This window comes from Eurypyga helias, unplaced genomic scaffold (genome assembly GCF_000690775.1).
Source record: "Eurypyga helias isolate BGI_N326 unplaced genomic scaffold, ASM69077v1 scaffold6951, whole genome shotgun sequence".
Lineage (NCBI taxonomy): Eukaryota > Metazoa > Chordata > Aves > Eurypygiformes > Eurypygidae > Eurypyga > Eurypyga helias.
The window spans coordinates 13,487-32,361 of NW_010231452.1; the positions used below are offsets into that span (position 1 = coordinate 13,487).

Genomic DNA, 18,875 nt, shown 5'->3' on the forward strand with positions numbered 1-18,875 from the left:
GCTTTCATCATCTGATAGAAATAAGTTGATGGAATTCACACTCAAAAAAAAAAAAAAAATTTCTAGCTGTGTGTACCAGAGCTGTAACTCCCTCTTGTGGAAATTGTATCATGTAGTAAGATTTTGAAACGGAAGGGTAAGAATTGTGAAATTGTCAGATGCCCCCACGGTCTCCGCCAAAGCACGTAAAACTTCTGCCTGACTTTTAATGTTGATGGAAGATACCTTTTCTGGTAACATGGTGGGTGTAGTCAGGTTTTTAAAGACAGCGTGGTGAGGAGGCTGAAGCAGGTACACTCAAGAAACTTTTGTTTTATTCCTGAATGTCCGAACTGGCATCGCTTTGCCTTCCAAACCTGTAAAGTGCTTTGCTGACCTTGTTTCTTGGCAGAAGAATAAATGGATGCTTGAGTTGCTTTCTGTATTGTAAGCATTAGAAGTCCCTTTCTAATGGCTCTTGGGTGTAGTATGGGTGAGTCAAGGCATTTGAATTTCAGTTTTCTGTAATGTATTATGTAAAGCAGGAGGTGCCAGAGCCGGGTCAGCACTTCTCAGTAATCCACACTTAAAACTTGTTTCAGAGGACCAAACTCTGAGTTTGAGCCATCCTCAGCAAAGCTGTATTTGAGCACCAGGGCGTCTTTAAAAATAACAGCGCTCTTTGCATTGCTTGTCTGTGTCTCTAGCTGCTAGGTGTTGCATGTGTTCTGCTTGCCTGGAGGTAAGCTGGCATTAAAAACTATGCCTGTGTGTCAGGCGTAGTGAACTACAAAACAAGGCTAAAAAAAGATCATGTAAACAACTGCTGGGTGGTTTTTTTTTTTCTGTTGCTTTTCTTTCTTATCTAAAAACAGCTTTCCAGCCCCAAAACAGAGCAATTGAAACAAAATATATTTTGAAAATTTATCTTAATTATAGTGTGCCAAATAAGCGCTATTTTAAAATACATTTGATGTAATTAAGACATTTTGAAAACTGTTCATAAATGTGAAGAACACAATTCTTACTCATTCTTCTGGCATTGCTTCACACCGTTACCTATGCATGCCTGGCTTCTGCTTGTGATTGTTCCTGATAGACGTCCCATTGAATTTTGGAGTACTGCAGTGTAAATGACACACCAGGAATCCAAGCACATAACTGAGCCTTAGAGTCATTATGTTCCCAAATTCCTGAACATGTTTATTTCCAATGCAAAAATGAGTTCTTTTGTGAATAGCACAGCCAACAGAACTTGGCATTCAGCAGACATAGGATTGCTGTGTGCCACCACAAAATCCGCTTGCACCTCTGCTACCTTCATCAGCTTGCCATCTCTGGTGGACAAGTATCTGCACCTTCGGACCCACCTGGAGCTAGGGGTGTGCTGTGCAGCTAGTTGCTTCCTGCTAGAGGAATGGACAGCTTAGTTTTCCATCACTGTGATGTCCTTAAGGCCTTTGCTCTGTTCTACCCAACATTATCTCTAGGAATTATAACACTGAAAGTTGTGTCTTTTGATCAACAGTTGTTTGTATCTCTTCAACGGATATGAAGACAGTGGGAGTAGGTCTGGTGGAAACTGGAAAAGACTGATGGACATCAATAGCATAAAAATTTCCTTAGATAGCCAGGCAAAAAGCTGCATCTTCATTTCATAAACAGTTTAGTATTTTCTTCTGGCAGATGTGTAACGCCTGTTACTGTGTCTTACCTCGAGAAAACTGATGAACATTTTGCTGTTATTCTGCATTAATTAGCATGGGGCTAGTCTCGTATTTGAGGATCATTGCTGTAATGATAGAAATGACAGTAAACTATTTTCTTGCTCTTCTTGTCTACTGTTTCTAAATCTTTGATTGGTTTCTTTAAAGAGAAATGGTTATTCGAACTCTCTCAAAGTTGTAGAGTTTTGTAAGTGAAGTATGGGTGGAATTAATAGTAATGTCCTTTTGCTTTGTTGATAATGTGCAAACTATTTCTCTACAGGTAGAAGAAGGCTGGTGGAGTGGAACACTAAATGGCAAGGCAGGGTTGTTTCCTTCAAATTTTGTGAAAGAATTGGAACTGACGGATGATGGAGAAACACAGGATTCTCTGGATGACACAGGTGGCATTCTGTTTGTTGTAAACCCTTAGCAAAGTCCTTTTAGATCTCAAGTATAATTTGGAGTGTTACAGTTGTAGTACAACAAAAATTGTAAATATTTCAAGCTTCCGAAGAATTTCCTCAGAAGATACTGATGCTGAGTATGAAGTTACAGGTCTTGCTCCAAATAGACTTCCAATAAAATTGCAGTCAAGGTCTTGATTTTGCAAATGTGTATTCTGCATATTATCACTAAAAATTTTATCATGTTCAGGGTTGGGGTTTTTTTTTTAGTATTGGATATAAAATTGTTCTTCCATTAAATAGCTTTTTTTCAGTCTTATTCTTGCAGAAAGTTAACATGAAAAACCTAAGTGCTTAACCATGTGGATTAAGAATTAAAAATTGAATCAAAACAGTATAGAGTGCCTTAACTTAAAATGAATCCTGGGAAGGGGGCCCTGGTTCTTTATTATGTTTTGATCTAACAAAATGTTTTTAAGACAGCATTTCCATTAAGCCATTCCTTTGTGGCTGTCTGTCTTGAGCAGAAGCAGCCAGTCTGTGAATGAACAGGAGCTGAGTGCTGAGTGGTTCCAGGCAGGTGCTTTACAGGCACTTCGCTCCCTAGAAACTGCACTTCAGGGGCGTGCTGTCCATAAAGACCTGTTTGAAGCTGGGTCTTGTGATATGATACTGCTGGAATGGGAATGTTGTTTGGGAACATCATCTTGTTGCAAGTTAATCAGTGCTTAAAGACAGCTCTGTAATGTTCAAGGGAAAAAGTGATTTTTAGTTTTATTTCTTGTAGTAATGTGCACCCTCATTTACAAGTTGTTCGGTACTGATTGTTTCAGTGCAATACTGGTGTCATTTCAAATTGTCTTAAGGGCATGTAGTGATAGGACAAGGGGCAACGGGTTTAAATTGAAAGCGGGGAGGTTTAGATTAGATATCAGGAAGAAGTTCTTCCCAGAGAGGATGGTGGGGTACTGGAACAGGTTGCCCAGAGAAGGTGTGGATGCCCCATCCCTGGAAGTGTTCAAGGCCAGGCTGGATGAGGCTTGGAGCAACCTGGTCTAGTGGAAGGTGTCCCTGCCCATGGCAGGGGGGTTGGACCTGGATGATCTTTAAGGTCCCTTCCAACCCAAACCATTCTGTGATTCTATGAAATATACAGCTAGAACAAATGTAACAGCTACAGTAATGTTCCTAGAAAAGCTGTTTAGAAGAGCAGTGCACACAGCTGTATTTCTTCCTCTTTTTTTTCCAGAAGAGCAAATAAATTATTTCTGGTATTTTAATAACTTTTTCTTTTTGACTTTCAGAGTCTGCTTTCAGTGGTCCTACCTCACCTGTGGTCTCTCCAGGAAATGGAAGTGAACCTGGATCTGGACCAGCACAGCCAAAGAAAATCCGAGGGATTGGGTTTGGAGATATTTTTAAAGAAGGCTCAGTGAAACTTAAGCCAAGATTATCCAGTAATGAATCAGAAGATAAAAAGCAAGATAAGGTTTGTAGCAGTTCACACTGTTGTTTTTGGGTGTCCTGACAAAATAATTTAAAAGATATGGAATCTGAGGACCTAATAGTTTACAGATGTGGAATACGCTGGCCACTCTAAAATTTGTCAGTATTGTACTTTAATCAGGCCATAATTATCTCACAGGGCTCTTGGCTATAAAAGAAAACAAACCCTCTCAACTTTCTTTCATAAAAAGTTATATTGATTCCGAAAGATCTATTCAGATGTCTTAGTATTTAAAAACATGAGAAGGAAAACCAAGCTGATATAAAAATTGTAGTTTCAAAGCCACGTGTCACAAAGCATACCTGCTCAAACACAGCTGCAGTACGAGGTCTCTCGTAGTTCTCCTTGTAACAGATTTTGTATAGAATCTGGGTCAAGACTGTTAAGCTTTCCTATGCAAATTAAACTTGCCCTTTAAAACAAGGAATATTTTGGCGTTTCTCTAGTTTTTGGTTTGGGTTTTTTCCGTGTTTTGGTGATGTTGAGATTGCTGTTCTAGGTGTCAGCCATCACTACCCATGTAAGAGTCCCGCAGTGAGTGCTGTGAAGCTTGTGGCTTTGGTGATGTCTGGTTAATGAGCTACATAAACTGATTGTCTAAACCTGAAAAATACTGTCCTACAGTTTTGATCCTCTTTCATTTTCTTTTTCCACTTTTTTATGAGTGGGAAGAGGAGCACTTTTATTCTTTATATTGAACCTGAAGCTTAGTGGAGAGCAGACAATGCGGTGGTAGCAAAATTGCTTTAGTTTGGGTTTTATTTTGATCTGAACCCAAGAGCACAACAGTAATACTTAGTCCCTCATCTTGAACTTACACATCGCCTATACCAAGAGCTTATGTATGGATTTTGAGCCTTTGAGAAATTCAAGGCAGCTGAGGTAATCCAGCGTTGCATTTCTTACTCAGATGGTTGTTTCAAGAAAGCTTTTAAAACCTCTGTCCAACTTCAATTTTATTGTCTGTGGGTTATGGTCATGAATGCTGTTTTGACTGATTTGCTTTCCTCTGCGGCTGCAGAAATTGCTGTAATGGTGTAGGGCAAAAGGGGGGTTGAGTCCCTGGGAAGAGGGTGGGGACAGAGACTTCCTTGAATGTATTTTCCCTCTGTAGCAGTACTAAGAGCAGTGCTCATCCACCTGTATCATGGTGCGTGTCCTCTTCGTTTCTGGTCCAGTCAAAACATCAGATGATTGAGAACATGAAAGTTCCAAGAGTGTTGCCATCTGATTAAGGCTTTGGGAATGTTATTTCCTAAGGAAGATGTTGTTCAGCTTGGAGAAGAGAAGGCTCAGGAGCCTTCAGACTTATTGTGTCCAGTATATACAGGGGCTTATAAGAAAGATGGAGACTTCTTATCGAGGTCTGTATTGATAGGACAAGGGGCAATGGTTTTAAACTGAAAAAGGGTTAATTTAGATTGGACATCAGGAAGAAATTCTTCCTGGAGAAGGTGGTGAGGCACTGGCACAGGTTGCCCAGAGAAGCTGTGGATGCCCCATCCCTGGAAGTGTTCAAGGCCAGGCTGGATGAGGCTTGGAGCAACCTGCTCTAGTGGAAGATGTCCCTGCCCATGGCAGGGGGTTGGAATCGGATGGTCTTTGAGGTCCCTTCCAACCCAAACTGTTCTGTGATTCTGCGAGGGCACATTGATTTTCCTTGGTTCTCTTCAGGCTTTGGCCCTTAAAGCAGGAGTCTGTGAGATCAATACATCCTTGTATGAATGCTGTTAGGACTAGGGTTTCAGGACCTAGCTTTCAGTTTATTTTTTTTTGTCCTGAGCTTGGTCATTCAAAAGTGTGTTTCTCTACTTTCTACCTTGTCACTTGGGAGTATAAGGAGCTGATCTAAAATATGTTCAGTTAATGTGAAGTCTGCTCAGAGACTTTGAATTGGTATTTGACTGCATATAAACACTAAAATATGTTGGCGCACAGTTTTGTTAGTTGGCTTGTCTGGAAAGCTGTTGTAGTCTGCTTCTCAGCAGGAGAGGAAATGAAGTGAGAAAAGTTTTGTAGAGCTTAAAGACAATGAAATCAACAGTTGAGTTTAGCACTCAGTATTCCATTTATGTTTGTGGCCTAAGTCATCCCAAAGGCAGACAGATTTAGAGAACAACCTGGAGAGCCCAGGGAGGTAATTCTGATGAGGGTCTTGCGAAAATGGATGGCTTCTTTGGGGTTGTGCTCAACTCACTTTGGAGTTAGAGGGATGCTGGAAGGGCATTCTTAGTCTTTAAGCTAGTAAAAAAAAAAAATCTGTCATCAGGAAACTAGAGCAGAGAGGGCTTCTTTTCCTTGGGGAATTTGGAGGCTGTTTAGCGCAGGAAGGCTGAGCACTGATGTATCTGAAGTGCTTAAGAGTATATATGCTCCTTCAGGAGATTGTTAGGTTTCAGCTGGTCCCAGCAGCCTGCCTGGCCTCAGGCTATTTATACCCTGTCTGCCTAAACTTCCCCTCTCACTTCTAATTGCATCTCGATTTGGAATGAGGAAATGTAGAGAACTATTTCCATATTGGACATGTTTAGTCTCATAGGTGGGGTATTTTAGTGCTTCCTTCATAGAGCATTTTGGAGCGAGCTAAATTGCATATATGCTCCCAGAACATCCCAAGTGACTGTGGCTTCCCTGATGGTATGCCAGAGGTACCAAGCACCAGCCCACAGGCATCACCTGGTTTTAAGGAGAGTGAATCTAGTTTCTCTGGCAGTGGAAAATCTGCGAAGTTTAGCTGTAAATGAACAGAGTAACTAAAGGCAATAGGATTTTTCACATCAGTAACTCTTACGGCTGCTCAGTAAGTACCGACTGTAAGATCATATTCTCTGTGTGTAGCTCATAAGGCTGTGAAGAAGTGGCTGCAGCTGAAGCTGTCTGAACCTTCCTGACAACTCAGTAAGGCTCCTGGGGGAAAAAAAAATAAATTGGAGCACTTATTTGGCTTAAATGTTAACTCAAACTTGTTACTAGTTAACCTTGTTACCTCTGTGGTTTTTTGGTTCAGGAGGAATCTCTAGTGACCTCTATCTGTTCTCATTCTGTTCTGTATGAATTGCTAAGAGTGAAGGGAAGCTGGGCTGGGCTTTCATGTGCTCTTACATTTGTCTGAGTAGGTAGGAACTGGTGGCCTCTTCCGCTGAGGTGGTGTAAGGCTACTGACTCTTCCTGCTTTATTCCAGTGCAGAGTCAGCCTGGTCAGTGAGTTACTTTCATCAGAGCTGTTAAATAACCGCTTCTGTGCTGGAGGAGGCAATTTTCAGGATAATGGCACAGTAACACTTGGAACTGCTGAAAGACGATCGCAAAAGTGTACCTGGCAGTGTTCTGAGACAGGTTTCCAGTTTGAAAGCTGTGCTGTGTCCTCAATCAGTAGACAAAGTTCTAATTGCGGTACCTGTAATGAAGTTAAGTACTTAATGGGAAAGCTCATTGAATCTCTTGGCGATAGTTATTCGCATCATCTCAGCTAATGAAAACCTGAGTATGTCCAGTAGCCTAATCAAAAGTAAAACTCAACGGACTTCTGCTAACGAGGTTCTCTTTTGTTCATACAGCCGTCACCTAACCATGCCCCTGGAACAAAGCTAATTCATTTTCCCAGTACAGCAAAAACAGAAAACTCATCAGAAGTAGTAAAATCAGAAGCTGAAAGCAAACCAAAAGGTAAGGCTGATGGAACTTTACATCTATTACTTGGTAGTCCTCTCTAGAGAAGTATTTGCTTGTCACATTGTGTGTTAAAATTTTGAACTTTTGTGTATACTGGGGTTTTGTGTAATGTTCTGTACCTTTAAGGAGTTAGCAAATGTAAAAGAGTCTGAAGGGGTTTTTGCTTGCATTTCTGTGTAAAATGAACCACAGACATTAGAAAGGTGGTATCCCAGAACAAAAAAAGGCTAGGGTATGAAGTTTTATTGCAGCAGCCCCTTTGCATTAATATGCTGGATTGGTGTGCTTATTCTGACTTTCTGCCTAGCTTTTAGTGCTCAGCTGGGACACTGAAAACTTACAACTGTGGAACAGTCCCCTAACTCCCTAAGCTACAGGAGTGACTCTCTAGGCTCAGGATTCACTGCAGAGTTGCTAGTGGGTTGTCAAAACTGTATGCGAGGCTTTTTGCATCAGAAGTTTGGTGCTTGTGTTTTGTTGAAGTCTGCTCCCTACATAGTCGAGTTCCATTGTGGTTCTCTTTATATTCTCCTGGTCTAGTGGAAGGTGTCCCTGCCCATGGCAGGGGGGTTGGAACTAGATGGTCTTTAAGGTCACTTCCAACCCTAACCATTCTATGATTCTATAATAATTTGGGTTTTATTTTTCTTTTTAATTATCTCTTAAGAATTCATGACTTCATTTAACTATCAAATGGCACAGCTTTATCTAGAGAGATATTTTAAGTCAACCCAAAACATCGTGTGGGAGTGCCAACCCCATATAACAAATTAACTTCAACTGTGTGATATTCAGACAGCTCATTTCGTCTGGTTCCAGAGCAGACTTTTTTTTGATTTGCGTATTGTAATTTCAAGTGTATTTGTTTTATGCGGAAATACCTTATTTTGGCATAAGTGGGTTGCTTTACATGGACTGTGTAATTTGCAGAAATAAAACTGCAATAAACAATTGACTTTCTGCCTGTGTTCAGGATCTGTGCAGTCTAGCACAACAGGGCACTGGGAAGGGCAGGTTCTGAGCCCTGGTTTATCTGTAGCTGTAGCAGTATAAAGGGCAGCTGTGCCATTTTAGCCATATTTTGGCTCGGTTGAATTGGATAGCTTTAACTACCATGACCGTGTTTACAAACAGCTGATTACTGTCGAGGAGTGTTTGATAGTAATGGCTTGAGAGTAGTTACTATTTAAGTTTTGCCACTGCAAAGCATATATCAAAAGCTTGTGTGTGATGGATTCGATGGAAGTTCATGTTTACTTGCAGCTTGGAAATCTTTACTAAACATCAAAAGCGGGATAGTCTTGGGTTCTGTTTTTTAAACCATTCCAGAGTTATTGCTGTAGGAGCCAGCAAGACGATGTGCAGGCCTGAGCTCACCTGTCTAAAACTTTGCATAAAAATTATCCCAGGTCTGCCTGAAAAATCTCAGTGTTCAGTACTTAGAACATTCAGTATTTAGCTTTTCTCATAATTTAAGGTGCATCTCATGCTGAAAGTATAGCAATTGGACTAAGTCCAGTAGCCAAGCTAAAACTCTGTTCCCCAGAGAATGAATCATCAGACAGGAATTTAAATATGATGGTAATAGATGCTGTAGGAGAAGATCAGTAGACGTTCCTAAATGATGTCTACAGGTATTATCTCAACTTTGGAGAAAGCTTTTTTTCTTTCCTTAGTGTTTTTATTTTCATATAGACCATATTATAGTTTATATGTAATCATCCTCAGTTTTGAGAGAGCAAGCTTAAAATAAACTGGGTTCAATATGTTAGCAAATAAACAGATCTCTAGAATGTTTAGACTGCTGTGGCTGATTTTTGCGGTGGGGCTCTGCTATTTCTGGGAAGCTTGTTTTGGCCTCTGGTGCAAGTATGTGAAAATATTTTTGTTGAAAGAAAATAATCACAATTTGACCCCTCTTTCCCCCCATTATGATAGCAGGACCACAGATGTTGTATTGTACTGTATTGTTAGTCCCGAGTCTTCAGTGCAGATTCAGTTTTAGACTATCTTTTATTAAAACTGCTTACTGAAGTTCTTACTGTTTTATAAATACCATCTTAGACTTAAAAGCTGAAGAGTTAAGCTGGACTCCTTCATCTTAACCACTGGCAGAATATCGCGCTCACAAAAAATGCCGAAGTGGTGATTTGTATGTACGTGTAACATACATGCATGAGTTTCTCTGGTTCCCAGCCTGGCACATACGGGGACCTTGTCAGTCTGCAGGGTGCAGGGCTCCCCGTCTCCAGCCTTCTTGGCAGCTGGAGCAGAGTGAAAGGTTCCCTTTCTGGCAGAGTTTTGTCAGTTGTGGGACGTGGTGGGTGTGAGGAGGGGAGGCTTGGAGAGGAGGGGATTGTGTAGCACAGCTGTACAAGGTGTCCCTGCCCATGGCAGGGGGGTTGAAACTAGATGATCTTTAAGGTCCCTTCCAACCCAAACCATTCTGTGATTCTATGATTCTACTGGCCCCACGCAGTAAGGAGATGCATGCATATGTACAGAAATGTATTACACTTGTGTTACACTTATTCATTACTAATGAATAAAATCCCCGAATTTGATAGGTATTTGTAGTGTACCTGTTGAATTTTTTTTTTAGTTAGTGTGGTTTGTTTTTTTTTGGTGGTGGGAGGAAGGGAGGACCTTAATTTAAACATGATTCTGCTTGTGTTTCTGCAGTTCTTCACAAATGACAGTATAGTCTATCTATCACTGAACATCTTTGATCACTAGATAAGGAAGTAAAATAACCCAAGTTCTTGTACCTAGGATTACTGATGTTGCTCTATATCTCTGTATATCTATATATATCTGTGTCTGTTGATCTTTGGCATACTTTTGTATTTTAGCAGTGGCTGGCACTGACCAAGGCAGATGTGTATTTAAGAATACAATTTGCATGTTCCTTTAACTACAGTTTTATGTTTTGATGAAACAAAATACATCAGCAACAAAGATTCAATTGCAACTCGCTCATCTATTTCCCTGCCATCCAGCAAAAGGCAGTTAACTTGCCAACGCTGACTTGGTGTTGTGCTATTAATCTGACTGAGGCTTGATGCAGCCTCTCACTTGTGTGATGTGTGTCATACCCGATAGCTTATGGCAGCACATTAGAGTTTGTTTTGATTGCTTCCTCTTCCTTAATCAGTCAGATACAGAAATCTGGCCTTTTTATCTGCTAAATAATTTTAAAGGTGAAAGAATTCTTTGCAGTCAAAACTTTTATATGAATGTATTTTAACCTTTCTCATGCTGTTTTTATTCTAGTGTGGGAAAGGAAAACAAATCCTCCTGCCTCTTTACCTGAAATAATTATCACAGTGCAAAATGGCTTAGTTATTGAACTGTATCAAATGGGAAGAAAGGAATTGTTCTTTCTACTTTTTGCAGAAGAGGCTGTGACTGTCTGAGTTCATCACTCAGATGAGCTCTGTTTTCGGGTGCTCAGCCAAGGAATTCCTTTCCTTCAGTTATTTGATTTCATTGGAGAATTTCAGCAAATGTGCTGCTTGGGTATTTGAGGTTTCTGTAGTTGTTCTTGTTAATAAAGGATGTCACCTTGAAATAATTACATGTATTTGACTGGGATTATAAGTTTGAAATTTAGCTCAATTTTGAGAAAATATGTAAACTCTCAATTAAAAGCTTGAAACCATTTTTGCCTAACCTAGTTTAAAATAGAGTGCTGTGGGGAGGGTTAGATAGGCTGTTATAATTTTAACTGAGTAGGCTCCTCTCTTCTCCCTTGAAACCAGAGTGCTTGAATTAAGGTGCTGTTGTGGAAAAAAATGTTTTAAATCTTTTATCAAGTCAGTATTTTAACCTCTATCTCCATTACTCTGAAAATATATTATCTTATTTTTCCTATGATATGAATGACAGTGAACATTTGCAAAGCAGTCTCAGGTGGCTGGTCTAGAAGGGAAGTAGGAGTATGGTGATTGTCTCTGCTATCTGTTTGTTACTACCCGTGGTGTGCAAGTGTAGTAGTAATTGTGCCTCTTTGTTTCAGCCAAGGAATATTGCAGGACAGTATTTTCCTGTGAAGGCTCAAATGATGAACTCGGTGTTAAGGAAGGCGAGACCGTTCAAATGATCAGTAAGGTAAGATGTTCGGTCTGCTTTAACCATTCGTATAGCTTTTGTGGGTTTGGTACAGGTAGGTCTTGTAAAAATGTGAAAGCAGGAGTGTCCTTTGGAGTGGATGCTCTCCTAGACGGATTTGTTTCATGTGAGGGTCAACTCTTTGCTTCTGCACTCTGTGGAGACACAGATGTCCTTGAAGATTGTTCCAGAGTGGGAAGTTATCTTCAGTTGCTCAGTCGGGTCAGTGTACACTCAGTACCAAATGCCTTTTCAGTGAGGAAATTGGAAAAGCTTTGCCAATAGCCCCCTTACCTTCAGCATTTCTACCTTTTCTCTGGTGATGTACTGGGCTGACCTAGAGGTGGTGGTTGGGAAGTATTATGGTGTCAAAAAGCAAGAAATTAAGATCTGTACTTACTGATTTTGCTCAGTTTTTTTTAATTACAAAAAAGGGTTTTCTGATTACAAAAAAACCCCATAGCAAATGTTGGCAGTAGGCGAATGAAGTCCAGGTGTTAGAGACACTTGGTATTTCAGAATAACCATACAGAAGTTAATGATACTCTCTGGCTATTTAGACAAACATGACTGTTTAGTTGAACTGTATTTGTGTTGAATATTGAAAATACCTTTTTGAGAGGTCATCTTGTTGTAGAGATGGTATTAAACAAGAAATAAACCTACCCATACTTAATTTCCCCGCAGTACTGTGCAGTCTTTTGTTAGTTTATATGCTGCTATATTAAGGAATAACAACTTTTCTGAAACACGTGTAAAGTTTGTTTGGTTTGTTTCCAGTTTTCAAACAGTTGCAGAAGAAAAGTGATGCTTTTTTTCTTTAGGAGGATTTTAAGTTTGTGGAAAAGAGGGTTACTTTTCTTGACAGGAAAATTGATATTATTAGTATTACTGACTGCAACGGCACTGTCAAAGTTATTGGAGGCATTTTTAAACACAACAGCCCTTGCCCCAGGGGATTATCTTCATTGAATCTTACGCCTTTTTATACCTGTCCTTTTAAAACCAAAAAGGACCGCTGTCCTTTTTAAACCAATTTACCCAAATGGATGTTGATCGAAACGGGAATGAAGGAGAGTTACCCAGAGCAGAGCTCTCCCTCCAAAACCATCTTCTGAAGTCTGAGCATATCGATGTAATTGTCAGGTGGCTGACTCAGTCCAGGTTTTGACCTTGCAAGTGTTACGGTATTTTCTTTCAGCACATTCACGCTGTGTAAAGCCTGACCCCTCAGCCATTTCTCTTCTGTTTGTTCTGCGTGTGGTCATTTTCCATGGAGTGTCTCTGTCTTGCTGACATGCCTCAGCACTGTCTAAATGAAGTTCAGCAATAGTTGCACTAGCCCATTCGTGACTGCACATGCCTCAGTTTGGACTCTGCAGTACTTTATTGAAAGGGTGATGGAGAGAGGAGTAAGAGAGAACTCTACCAAACTTTTACTCTCGGCACTAATTGCCTATTCAGGTCTCTTTCCAATGTGGTGTGGGATTTTTAAAAAATTATATATTTTATTGTTTCCCCTCTCCCTCATCTGTTCAGTGTCTCAGCTGAACTGAGTGCTGAATTCTCCTTGTGTACAGAACTTTGGGATGAACTGCTTGGTGCTGGTAGCAGTGGCACATATCAGCAGTAATGCACTTGGATTTGTGGAGAGGAGTGGCATCTGCAGTATTTTGGATCTGAGGCAAAGGGGAAAGCTGTTATTGATGCTGCTATAATATTTAAATGATGTTGTACTTTGTCATGGACAAACCAAGGCCTCAAACCTGTAAGATCATGTAATAGATTTCTGTGCCACTCCGTATTTTTTTTAGTTTGTCCTAATGTGGTTATTTTTTCCCTCAGTAGGATATAGTACCCATCTTGCTGCTTCAGCCTTTTCAGACCAGTGGAACTGATCAGAGTCACTTTTATTTAGAATCATAGAATCATAGAATGGTTAGGGTTGGAAGGGACCTTAAAGATCATCTAGTTCCAACCCCCCTGCCATGGGCAGGGACACCTTCCACTAGACCAGGGTGCTCAAAGCCTCATCCAGTCTGGCCTTGAAGACAGAAGTTTAGTAGAATTGTGTGGTGCTCCAATGACACTTGAAGTATTTACTGAATAAGAAGTTGTCGATCAAGGAAGTTGAGAACATTGAATGTTGTGTGTTGGGTCATAACTGGTTTTATGTGCTTTCCTTCTGTTTGCAGGTCTTATCCTTATACCCTTATCTTATATATGATGCAATATGATTTCATCCTGCCTTTCAGAACAACAAACAAAAAGTGACCAAACCTGATCTGATCTGTAGCCATTTCCCCTTGCTAAGGTGTCTAAAGTAGTGTTATAAATGCAGTATTTCAGACAAACGATTACTTTGTATTGTGGGTAAAAGCAAAACCACTGCTCTTGTAATTGTATCTGTCCTGGGGAAGAAGTAAATATTGATTTAAATGTTCTGTTTGTTTTAGGACACTGGAGAGCCAGGCTGGTGGAAAGGAGAACTCTGTGGTAAAGAAGGAGTCTTCCCAGATAATTCTGCTGTTCAAATACAAGAGTCTTTATCAGACTTCCCTGTAAGTTCTCACGCGTGTCGTTTATTAACACAAAAGTATTGATGGAAATGCAAGCAATAAAAGACTTCAAAGCACATTATGCTGCTTAAAATATTAATAGAATTGTGGCAGTGTTTAACTTTATCCTATATTACCTATATTGAAGAAGAAAGATTTAAAGGCTAGTCTTTGTGTTAAATTCCTCCTTAAACTGAGACATGCTTGTTGAGATAACTGTAATTAATGAGGATGATTACATCATATAGAAAAGAATATAGTTCTGATAACGTGGTGTTGTGTAACTGATTACTAAATTAAACCCTTACTGTTTTGGAAGGAGATAAGCACTTGGTCACTTCCATTTCAGTCCTGTAACTATAATTTCAAAATGATGAATGACCCCTGTGGGACCCACTAGGATTTTTCTGTGTTAAGACTTGCCAGTAGGTTGCAGTGTGTGAAGGATAACTTTAGGGTGGGATCTAGAAATAATTTTTTCATCATCTGGTGTGGTAACTTGTAGAAATCCATGTTGTCATGTGGTACTCCTTTGTCTTTTAATTTTGGTTCTTATTTATGTTTTCTTTAATTGAGATTAGTGGGATGTTTGCTTCTGACAAGTTTGTGTAGCAAAGATGGTTGTGTTAATTCACAATCATACGTCATCCCCAGATGGGACAGATTCAGCTCCAGATCCGGACATCTAAATGTTGAAGCCCTGTATTTCAGCAGAACAGAGTTTCATGGTAATTTAGTGTCATCTGGTCTGGAATTTGATACAATCATAGAATCATAGAATGGTTTGGGTTGGAAGGGACCTTAAAGATCATCCAGGTCCAACCCCCCTGCCATGGGCAGGGACACCTTCCACTAGACCAGGTTGCTCAAAGCCTCATCCAGCCTGGCCTTGAAGACTTCCAGGTATGGGGCATCCACAACATCTTTGGGCAACCTGTGTCAGTGCCTCACCACCCTCTCCATGAAGAATTTCTTCCTGATATCTAATCTAAACCTCCCTGATTTCAATTTAAACCCGTAATTCACAGAGGAATACTAGATACAATCTGACAGAGAGTTACTAACTTAGTATTTAACCTCAGTTACCTAACATACACAGAAAGTCTAGTTATTCCAAGTCAATGTTTTCTAATTGGTTCTCAGCTTTGCAAGGATGGCATAAATGCTGTAACATACAGCTGATGTCATTTGAGGGGTAGGTGTTATCATTCTTTGGCAATACAGAACAGCTCCCTTGAGAGAAAAAAAAAAAATATTCTTTTACCTTAAACAGTGTTTCCTATAGGCAAACCTTGCTTTGATCCTTTATTCTGCTTTGTGCAGTGTGTCTCAGTACAGGGATTCACCTTGCTCTGAGCAGCTTTGAAGTTCAGGGCATTGGTTGGCTGATAACTGTAATGAGCTATTTGATATCGACTTAATAAAAACACGGGTCAGAGTCATGTAACTGTAAGCTGATGCTGAACTCAGTGTTGTTGGTTTTGATACAGGCAGCAGTGCTGCACAGCTCGATAATGTGTTTGCTTTTTTTGGGAAAGAAAATACAGTCTTGTTATTTAAGTTCACCAGCTTTTGTGTTCTCTGAAACCAGAGAAAGAAATCTAGTATGAGTTTTCATGCCAGCTTAATTACATTTCACTTGTCAGAACAAAATCTTCCTGCATTAAGAAGAGCTTATTCAATATCAGTAGGAGCATGGAAGTGAAACCCATCCACAGCAACTCTTTCAAAACTACCCACTGCAGGCTGTATTAGACTGACCCCAGATGATTTCAGCAGTGTGTATATAAAGAACAAGTGTTTTTGTAGCTTTTTGTGATCATCTTATCAGGGAGTTGTGTCCTTAGTACAATCACAAAGACACCTCTTCTAGACCATTTCTATGAATCGGATTCTGAGAATGAGGTGGCTTGAGATGTCTGTCCTGAGAGCTGCCAGTATTCCTTCAGTAGGAGACGGATTCAAATTTGATTTTAGCAGTTTTAGGAAAAGTGATGAATGACTGGTTTTAAATAGTTATTTTCAGTGTATAACCTCTGGCAGTGTAATAGTTTGTAAATTTTTAATGGCTAGAATAATTTTTCCACCCCTCCCACTTAAGTGTACAGTGATAAGGAAACTTGAAAGTTTTTCATATAACTGCAGTGTTAGTGTTGCAAATAATAACTGGTGGGTTTTTTTTAGGCTGTTGTAATTTACAAGTCAGTTAATTGAAGTGGTTCTTCTGAGACTTAATTGATAACTTCTTTTAAGTGAAAGTGATTGGTTTTGGTTCAAAAACTTACCCGGTTGCTCTTTTAAACTTGCATTTTACTAATATTGAGGTTTACATATTGAAATAAAAGTGGGTGCAATTGGAGCAATTCTTAGGACTAGAAAAGATGTAACTCATAGTTTTTTAGTTCTTTGTACCTCTGCTGCTTATGCAAGTTGCTGCAGCACTGATCTGATTTGAAGAAAACTGCTTTTTGTTCTTGTTTTTGCAACTGGTTGGCTGGAAGATATCAGAGGAATTACTCCAGTTCTGTTTCCTCTCTGTGAATTGATTGCCTCCTTTGTGAAATACTTTGAAGTGAGCTAGTAAACAAGCTAGGTATTGCAGTATGTGAAACAAAACACAAATACATCTGTTTTCTGTAGAGAATATCTGTTTGTTCACTTGACACTTTTTTTTTAATTTTGCAGAAGCCAAAGAAACCTCCGCCTCCAGTTAAAAACCCAGGTACATGGTATATTTATGGTGGTACATACCTGAGGAAATAGAGATTTGGGAAGCAATGCCTGACTTCAAAAGCAAATTCAGAAGTAGCTTTGCATTTCCTAGTAATGCAGCCTTTCATAATAAGTTTGAGGTTATTTTTTTATGCTTTACGTATTTTGCTGCTGCTATATATATTTCAAAATTATGATGGAGCCTGCTTTGGAAACATTTTAATACAGACCTACCTTTTTCTGGGCTCAAAAGAGTGTTTATAAATGGTATGACACTCCTTGCAAAGGAGAAAGTATAAACACAATTTGGTGTATGTCTTATTTTTAGTTAGTGACTAAGATAATTTAAGCTCTCTGAGAAATGTCTATCGTTTGCTTTTGCATTCAGCTCCAAAGCCTGAATTGCCTGCTGGAGAGAAGAAAGTCCCTTGTTTGAGGCCTGAGGAAAAAGGTGAGACCAGTTTTCTTCATAGCGAATTTCAACCTATTCTTTTGTGAACAAGTTAGTTTTTAGCTTGGCTGCTCTGTGTAAAAGCTGCCTGATCAGAAGTTGTCATACAGATTCTCTCAATACTATCTACTGAAGTTCTCCTGTTGTGACCTTATGGTGATGTGTTTAGGGTGATTAGAACAAGCACCACACTTATGCAGTAACAGGCAATACACATTTCTTTACATTCTGAAAAATGTTCATTGCAGTGCATAATAACATAGTTACTACTTAAGCCATTTAGGTATAGTTCTGTGATAGTCGCTGCAGTTTAGAACAGTAAGTTACTACAAATGAAAATGTTCGCTGCTGCTTCTGCTTTGGCCAAAATCAGTTTCTGATGAGAAGAGAAATACACAGAAGAATTGCAACACTTAGACAGATGTTACAGTCACACTGCTCAGAAATTAAGATTTCTTCTCCTGTTCATTATTGCTATATTCAGTCTTTTCCAGTTCCACAGAATTTGGGGATATTTACCACTTTATTCTTAAAATCTAAAGGTGCCTTTTTTCAGAAGACAAGCTACTACTGTCACCCGAACAAACTTCTAAAACGCTGCTTTTCATATTTGAAAAACTTGGCAAGGGAAACTGTTAAAATGCTTTATGTTAAAAGTCAGAAGCTTAAAGAATACCAGTGGTTGGGTCTTAAAGAAGAAATTCTGTTACTGCAGCTTAACGTTATTACAAAAACATACTGTGAGTAGTGGACTGTGGCTGACCATGGCTAAACAGCATTTTGACAAGTAAGCCTGCTCGATGGGTTTCTTGGCTTCCTTGGGCAGTTTTTGTAACCCACAGTTTAAACACCATGTTCTCACGTGTTTCATATGAAGAATACTTGTCAAAATTAGCTATGTTTCCTCTGCATGTGAGCAAACAAGTTATCTGTTGAAACAGTAACTTCATGTGTGAATTGAGATGAACTATATGATTCTCTAAATCTTGATCACTTGGCTCATAATAAATTTTAAGTTTATTTGAACTGAAGTAAGCTTAATTTTAGACTGGTTCTGTTTGTATTGTGGTGTTAACCTTTGCATAGTTGAGTTCAGCTGTTTATGGTGGAATATAGGAAAAAAATATTGAGTGACACTATCCAAAATGCTTAGGAACGTGAAAGCTGCTGAAAAATGAAGTGAGTAGAGAACCATCCTTTACTGTAATACAGGAAATGGTGGAGTAAGGTTGTCTTCAGTTGAAGGCCGGGTCTTAAAAGTTACTTGTTTAGGTAGCAGTAGTGTGTTACTAGAAGAAATGCCTGTTTATCACTGCAGTTTTACTTCTGGTAAAATAACCATGTTGATACTAGTGAATAAATTCATTAAGTATGAAAATGTACTGTAATTAGTTTTATAAAAATACATTGAGCAGCTCTAGTCACAAACTATCAAGCCATGTAATTTTTTTTTTTAATCCCTTGGGAGGTGCTTTTAGGAATCTAATAAATCTGCCTCTAATTGCAATCAAAAATGGATGAAAAATGAAAAGCAATACTGTATTTCTGTACTTATAGTTGTCGTGGTTTAACCACAACTGGCAACTAAGCACCACACAGCTGCTCTCTGCCTCCCCTCACAGTGGGATGGGGGAGAGTCGGAGGAGTAAAAATGAGAAAACTTGTGAGTTGAGATAGTCAGTTTAACAGGTAAAGCAAAAGCCCTGCACACAAGCAAAGCTACCGGAGGAATTCATTCACCACTTCCCATGAGCAGGAAGGTGTTCAGCCACC

At 39.4% G+C, this 18,875-nt stretch overlaps 1 protein-coding gene across 1 annotated transcript in view; it reads left to right on the top strand.

Annotated features, from left to right (window-relative positions):
• The window catches only part of CD2AP (CD2-associated protein), a 44,545-nt gene that overhangs the window by 10,768 nt on the left and 14,902 nt on the right, over nucleotides 1-18,875 (top strand). The window contains exons 4-10 of the mRNA XM_010161083.1: nucleotides 1,969-2,089; nucleotides 3,397-3,581; nucleotides 7,157-7,265; nucleotides 11,290-11,381; nucleotides 13,838-13,942; nucleotides 16,625-16,661; nucleotides 17,040-17,102. Coding sequence (XP_010159385.1) covers nucleotides 1,969-2,089; nucleotides 3,397-3,581; nucleotides 7,157-7,265; nucleotides 11,290-11,381; nucleotides 13,838-13,942; nucleotides 16,625-16,661; nucleotides 17,040-17,102 — 712 coding nt within the window. The remainder of the gene's footprint in view (nucleotides 1-1,968; nucleotides 2,090-3,396; nucleotides 3,582-7,156; nucleotides 7,266-11,289; nucleotides 11,382-13,837; nucleotides 13,943-16,624; nucleotides 16,662-17,039; nucleotides 17,103-18,875) is intronic.